This window comes from Hippocampus comes, unplaced genomic scaffold, assembly GCF_001891065.2.
Source record: "Hippocampus comes isolate QL1 unplaced genomic scaffold, H_comes_QL1_v1.1 scaffold128, whole genome shotgun sequence".
NCBI lineage: Eukaryota > Metazoa > Chordata > Actinopteri > Syngnathiformes > Syngnathidae > Hippocampus > Hippocampus comes.
In genome coordinates, this window is record NW_017805852.1 from 585,925 (window position 1) to 593,351 (window position 7,427).

A 7,427-nucleotide genomic window follows, 5' to 3' on the forward strand; every position below is an offset into this window, starting at 1 on the left:
CAGGCGCAGCCACGTCCAGGCCGTCATCTGGAGCTTCGCCCCCGAGGTCGACCGGATGAGGACTTTGGGCCAGTTCCGCATCAACGTGTCCAAGCACGACCGGGACTTTATCTCCTGGCAGTGGAAGGACATCACCCGGGTGGTCAACCAGGCCAAGGCGCACCAGCAGCTCCTCATCGGCATCGAGGTGGCCTCGGGGGGACCCCGGCCCTGGAAGGAACTCCTGGCTGACCGCTCCCCTTACATCCTGGTGTACGCCAACGACTCTGCGATCTCGGAGCCCGAGAGCGTGGTGGCGACCCTCAGGAGGAACCCCTCGGCAGGGGACCCGAAGGCGGGGCAACGTGAGCGCAACGCGACGGAACCGCAGCGGAGCTCTTCCAGATCCAAGCGCTCTGTCAACGTCCCGCTCCCCCTGCAGAACAACGAGCTGCCCGGACCCGAGTACCCCTACGAGACCACCGGTTGGGACGAGTCCAGTCCCTACGAGCCCTTCCGGAGCAAGCAGGCCCGCCGGCCACTTCGGAAAAAGAGCCGCAAGAACCCGAGGCACAAGATGCCTCTGCTGCAGTTTGATGAGCATACCATCAAGAAGGCCCGGAAGAAGCAGTGGAACGAGCCCCGCAACTGCGCACGGCGCTACCTCAAAGTGGACTTTGCCGACATCGGCTGGAGCGAGTGGATTATTTCGCCAAAGTCTTTTGACGCCTACTACTGTGCCGGATCCTGCCAGTTCCCCATGCCAAAGGTGAGATTTTCTGCCGGTCTCCTTCATTGGGATCTGTCTTGTTTGAGCCCGCCTTTTAGAGTCGAGATCTTTTATTCATGTGACGGCAAAGCGAGTGGACAACTGCACATGACACCGAAACATTTTTTCACTTCTTGGATGATAATTGGTGGGTAGGTAGGTCTGTCAAAATTGCTCGTTTGGAAGGCCGGTTGCTCTGACTTATCACGTGTGATGCTGTGGGTCCTGCTAGTTCCCCATGTCCCTGTTGGTACCTCTTTTAGGGATCTGTCTGACTTTACATTGCCGGTCTACAATTCCGCGACTAGATTGGATATACTGTACTTCACAGTCTACCAAACGACATGTCTGAACTTGACGGAAGTGGACTCTGGCAAACAAATGACAGTAGTCCGATGCTGAGCAACTTGCTGCAACGGAAAAACCGCAACCTTGTCGCGAAGTGTGGCAGGCACAAGTCGTAATACGCAAAGGAAACAACCGCGTCACTCCAGAAACGTGCGTGACAAAAACAACAGAATTGTTTGTCGTTGCCCAAATAGGTAGATCGCTTTCTGTTTGGGGCGTTAGGTCGTTAAGTCGGTTGGTGGGTGGGGAAGTCTAAAGGTCATGCCGACTCTTTTATTAAATGTCAGTTGCGTCCCACCTTAACCTTGCATCGCAATGCTAAGTGATGACATGCTAGCGTGACTGACGTGACATCATGATGGGTGGGTGGATTTTCGAGGGAGCTCGGTGGGTAGCCTGGTAAATAGGTAGCTCGAACTGCCGTGCGTCGATAGGTGGGTAAGTAGGTAGCTTGTTAGGTAGTTTGGTAGTTTGAACAGCGAGGCAGTTGGAAGGCAGGTCAATGTCGCGCCAACTCACCTTCAGGAGACTTGTGACACTTTTACCTGGTGTCACAATGCTAGGTAGCTACATGTTAGCATCACCAATGTCACACATTTCACTTGAAATGTTCAGATTTTGTACAAGAAAATGATACATTTGTGCTGCTATATTGGGCAACAGTAGCATGTAGCATCATGCTAACAACCGCGTTTCTGCTTTGGCCCACATCATGGAAACAGCAAAGATGCTATCAGCGGAATCGAGCGCTCCTCGAAGGCATCGTGTCATGTTTCTCGTTAAGAGATGTCAAAAAACACAAACGGGCTTCCGATCTGATAAGACGGCAAACATTTGAAACGCGGCCGGAATGCGCTCGGCTTAATTCCCTCCCTCTTGGAGTTCCTGGCCTTTGTCGTGCGCGCTAATTCTTCCCAGGAGTGCCCTGAGGCGTCGCGCTCCTCCCTCGCCTGCGAGGGTCGCTGTATCAAAAAGTGGACACGCCCCCTGAAAAGCGCACTGATCGGCGGGAAAAAGACGCAAAGATCCATTCGCAGCATTCCGCAACGTTGAGTGGAAACGTGGGCGCGCTGACGAGCTGAAACACGGCCAAGAAAGGCAAAATGTTTCAATGGAGCGAAACAACCCGACCGTTTTTTCAGCGAATGATTATGATTCAGTTTTTGCCTCAATTTAGTCCAGACTGAACCAGACTTTTGAAGCTGTTGGCGCACCCCTTTTCCCGTGCACGCACCTTAAACTTGAGTCGTTGCGCACCATCCTCGACATCCTGATGCACCCCCTCTCTGCTGCTGACAGTTTTCAAAAATCGATAGTTTCTCTTTCAAGGTGCGCGCTGTCGTCACACAAATTTCGCATATCGATAACCCGCACGCACACACCCCCTTACTTCTCCCCGCAGACCCTGAAACTGACATGTATAATAGTTCATCGCACCTTTCCCAAACACTTGAATCCATGCATCCCTTTCAACAGGCCCACAAAGTTGGCGCGCCATTCGCTTCTGCACACACCGTATTGACCCCATACACACCCTCAAGAAAGTTTTGTTTCCAACTTTAGTAGCATTTCGCAAACATTTGGAGCTGGCGCACCCTGTAAAAAAAAGGGCATTCGTACCACCACAGCATGGGAGTCGCTCTTTTCATCATTTTCCGAGGTTTTATCATGAAAACAATGAGGAGTCGAGTGGGTGATCGAGCTTTTAAAACGGGTACAAAATGTCGTGTCACTAAAGTTTTTCTTGGGGGGGGTGCGTTTTACTTTCAGGCCCTGAAGCCTTCCAACCACGCCACGATCCAGAGCATCGTGCGGGCGGTGGGCGTGGTGCCCGGCATCCCGGAGCCGTGCTGCGTCCCAGAGAAGATGTCCTCCCTCAGCATCCTCTTCTTCGACGAGGACAAAAACGTGGTGCTCAAAGTCTACCCCAACATGACGGTGGATTCGTGCGCGTGCCGATAGTTCCCTTGGCGCACCGCCCCTTCTTTCCTCCGTCACCACGGAAGCAAATCCCGGAAAGATTCTTTCCTCTCCCATTTCTTTTTGAAATGCCTCACGTCAACAAAGGACCCGACTGACTGGGCACTGCAAGGTGGTGCGTCATGTGGTTCCGGGTGATCGGGGGTGTGGCGGCAGGAAGCGACGGCGTCTCAAGGAAGGCGGCCGCAGAATGGAGGAACACTGAAGGATGAATCCTCTTCCCAAACTTTTAAAAACCACAAGCCCCTTTTGATTATGCAACGGCGATCCAAATGGTGGATTCCTTTTCTTTTTTTTTTTTTAATACTCATCCATGCACCACCATAATTGAACGCACCACCACCCCCCTTAAAAAAACAACCAAAAAAAAAAAGTTTTACCCACTGAAACAAACTTAACCAGGCAGGTTATCAGCTTTTTTCGTAACCTGCTAAAGCATCGCACCCTCGCCAACATCATCAGCCCCCCCCCCCCCCGCCTGATTTTTTTCACAAAATAAGACATCCTCGGGTTGTTTTGAAAGCTCCACACCAAAACAGCTATTTATGCAGACCAAACATTTCCCGTGCGCGCTCTCTCGTACATGTTGGTGTACATACTGCAGCTTTTGTTGACAAGTGCCTTTTGTTTCCTCATCCGATTGTGATGAAAAGCTTTTATTGTGGAATGTGTTCAAAATATATATTTCAAATAATTTTAATCCTTCAGAGACCTTTATTTTGTGTTTTTTGTTTTGGGGAGTGGGGGAGGGGGGGATAACTTTTATATATTTTGTATGTTTTGTTAGCGATGCATGCCGAAGACTCACTGTGGCCTTTTCTTTTTGTGTCAATGTTAAGAAAACGCTTGTACGATAAGCTTGCTGGAGTATATTTGTACATGGAAACGTCTCGAAGCTATTTATTGTTGTCGATCTGGTGGAGGGGGTGTGGCCCTGGGATGAGGGAGGCGGGGTCTTTCCACATGACGGACATTCGACCTTTGGCCTCTCAGCCCGGGCAACGCCGAAAACTCGCATAAGTATTCGAAGTCATGAATAAAAGGATGCCAAAGTCAAATGTTCACTTTCAAATCGTTTGTTGTGTGCGCGCGAACGGAGAAAATCGATCTGGAAAGAAAATCTCGCAGCATTTCCACATCAATGATCCGATTTATTTTCTCCAGGAAACAAAAAGCCACATTTTGATGTATTTTATCAATGGGGGAGAAAAAAACAGTTCATTTCGTCATTTTGCTATTGTGCATCTTGTTTCTCAATTTTTTTTTTTTTTTTGAATGAACAAGTCATATTGACAAAACAATCCACTCCGATGGTCAGGGAATCAGAAGAGGCGAAATGACGCATACGCTGTACTTCCACAAAGGCGACAGATGCAAAAGATTTTTCTTCTTCTTCTGCTTTCGGCGGCGTCACGGGATGACGAGCGTCGAGGAGCTTAGAAGTCGGCGTCCCATCCTGAGAGCTCGTCGGGAGGAATTTTGTCATCGGGAGGATACACGTCAAAGTGGCTGTGGTCCAGAGGACCCGACACCTGAAAGACGCCACCACAAGCCAACGGCCGCTAACTTCAGGTGCGTTGTTACCGCTGCAATCACTTACTTTGTGACATAATAGCCCTGTTCACACGGCAAGATTTACTCCGACCCTTTGTGACATAATGAGTGCCGTGTTGGGTGCAACCAATCCACGTAACACAGCTGCGACCATTTCAAGTGATTCTGATGAACCTCAAATAAAGTTCAGATGCTCTAGTCGTCGTCTCTTTTTTTTTTTGACTCCAGTACGGGCTGTGACTTAGAAAAAAGTGTCGATGATGTTTGACGGCCAACTTACGTGTCTCTTGAGGGGCGATGGCAGGGTCTGAGCGTTTAGCCCCGCCCAGTCGAAACCATTAAACCACCTGCACACAAGCTTACTTTCATCGGGAGGTACTAAGATTGTTTCCAAAAAAAAATCTCATTTTCTATGACAAAAAAATACCGCTTTAATCTTGTAATATTACAATCTTCTCAAAAAAAAAAATCTATCCATATACTCTTGCTTTAATCTCATATTACATTTCTTGTCATAATTTAAACACGTATTACCGTTTCTTTAGAAAGTCCTGTAAATGACAACTTCCTTCCACAAAGTTCTAAAAATGTGATTTTTCTAAAAAAAATAAGAAAAATTCTTGTAATGCTATTTTTTTCGTCAAAAAAATCTAAAAATGATACTTTTGTAAAAACAAACAAAAAAAAAAAAGTCAAAGGAAACGGAAAAAAAAATAACCTTGCAATACAACGACGTTCCCCTCTGAAAAACGTATCAAGATATGTTGTACTAAATGTTTCAGACAACTTTCTTCCAAAAAGTTTTTAAAATTTGATTTTTCTAAAAAATAATAATAATTCTTGTCATATTATTTTTTTTTCATCAAAAAATCTAAAGATGATACTTTTGTAAAAACAAAAAAAAAAGAAAAAAAGGGAAAAGGAAACGGAAAAAAAATAACCTTGCAATACAACAACGTTCCCCTCTGTAAAACGTATCAAGATATGTTGTACTAAATGTTTCAAATATTACAATTTTTAAGAAGTGTTTCAAAAGTTTTAGTGTAAAAAACAATCCACGTGACCTGTGCTTGTTGATGTCGCCGCTGCCGTCGTTCATGTTTGCCAGCCGCTCAGCACGCGTCCCACTATGGAGGGAAGTTTTGACAGGCGCACCTGCCAGTCAGAAGCTCAAACACCAGGATGCCCAGGCACCAAAAATCCACACTGAGATTGTGTCCCTTGTTGAGGATAATCTCCGGGGCCACGTACTCGGGGGTCCCGCAGAAGGTCCAGGTCTTCTGACCCCCGTGCATCTTCTTGGCAAAGCCAAAGTCCACCTACAAAGACGTGCTCAGCGTTACGCTCTGCTTTCTCCTCGAGGCTCTATTTTGCCTAAACCCGAATCGCTAATCCTCCACCTAACTCCTAACCCTGATCCTAACCATAAACCTAAACCCTAACCCTCGCCCCTAACCCCCACCCTGGCCCCTAAACATAACCCCAAACCCTAACTGCGAACGCTCACCCCTAACTCTAACCCCAACCCCACCCTAACCCTAACCCCCTTAACACTGATCCTACGCCTAACACTCCAGCCCCAAACCCAAACCAAGTCCACCTACAAAGACGTGCTCAGCGTTACGCTCCGCTTTCTCCACGAGGCTCTATTTTGCCTAAACCCGAATCCCTAATCCTAGCTCCTCCACCTAACTCCTAACTCTGATCCTAACCATAAACCTAAACCCTAACCCAAAATGTGTCTCCGAGCTGTTGAGGAGAGGCGGCGCCCAACCCCCTAACCTAACCCAAACACTAAGCCCTAACACCTGCCCAAGCCTGTTAACCGTTCCTGTAAACCGTTTGCTCTTCGTCTCCTCCCTTAATCATTCTTGGTCACCCATTCAGATAGCCCTCAGTCTCCTTTTGGATAAAACCTGTTTCCTTAAAAGCGCTGATGGTCGATCATTGGTCAAGCAATGGCAACACATGCTAAATGTTCGTGTGTCATGCGGCTGTGCCTTGGCTCAAGACACGACTCCGCGGTCTCCATTTCGCGGCCCTTTGCAAAATGTGTCTCCGAGCTGTTGAGGAGAGGCGGCGAGCAATGGTGCCGAACCCAAATAAGAGCCGACTCTGTTGCTGTGCCTTTATAGCTGCACACTACTCCGCAGTCTCCACTTGGCTGCACTTTGCCCTCAGGCTTCTCTCGGGACAACAATGTCTCTCCTTAACTACTCTTGACATCAATGTTTTGTGATGCTGTGGCTGTGCCTGATCTGAAGACACCATTCCACCGTCTCATCTTTGCCCGCAGTCTCCCATTGGCTAAAATGTGCACGGTCCACTCACCAGTTTGACGTAACCTTCAGAGTCCAGCATGAGGTTCTCCGGCTTGAGGTCCCGGTAGAGGATCGCCTTGCGGTGCAGGTACTTGAAGGCCTCGGTCACGCAGCCCACGCAGAACTTGGCGGTGGTCTCGTCAAAGCTCCCCCTGAAGAAGGCGGCGGGAGAGGCCAAGTCGCTGAAAGCACAAACAAGGACCATCTCTGGGGTCTACCTGTCTCTGAGAAGACTCCAGACTTCTCCTCCAAGACACGCCTCCAGCAGCATGTAGACGTATTTGTCGTCTCGGAATGTTCGGAACATTCTGGAGAGGAGGAATCGCGCGGTCAGTCTGTTGGCTCACAAAATGACGTTTGAAGTTAGCGATGACACCAAAGGCGGTGGCATCTTCAGTTGACATAGTCTGTCTCGGTTTTTTTTTTCCAGTGGTACCTTGAGATACTTTTTTTTTTTTTTTTTTTTTTTTTTTCAC

The 7,427-nt window shown here is 48.2% G+C and overlaps 2 protein-coding genes across 2 annotated transcripts in view; one reads left to right on the forward strand and one right to left on the reverse strand.

Moving 5' to 3' along the window:
• bmp3 (bone morphogenetic protein 3) overlaps positions 1–4,134 on the forward strand; it is a 7,698-nt gene extending 3,564 nt beyond the window's left edge. Inside the window, exons 3-4 of the mRNA XM_019888498.1 lie at positions 4–748; positions 2,867–4,134. Coding sequence (XP_019744057.1) covers positions 4–748; positions 2,867–3,058 — 937 coding nt within the window. The 3' untranslated portion in view covers positions 3,059–4,134. The remainder of the gene's footprint in view (positions 1–3; positions 749–2,866) is intronic.
• A 228-nt stretch (positions 4,135–4,362) lies between these two features.
• prkg2 (protein kinase cGMP-dependent 2) overlaps positions 4,363–7,427 on the reverse strand; it is a 9,175-nt gene continuing 6,110 nt past the window's right edge. Inside the window, 6 exon segments of the mRNA XM_019888497.1 lie at positions 4,363–4,608; positions 4,911–4,977; positions 5,695–5,762; positions 5,764–5,949; positions 6,962–7,103; positions 7,170–7,259. Of these exon segments, the coding sequence (XP_019744056.1) occupies positions 4,513–4,608; positions 4,911–4,977; positions 5,695–5,762; positions 5,764–5,949; positions 6,962–7,103; positions 7,170–7,259 (649 nt within the window). The 3' untranslated portion in view covers positions 4,363–4,512.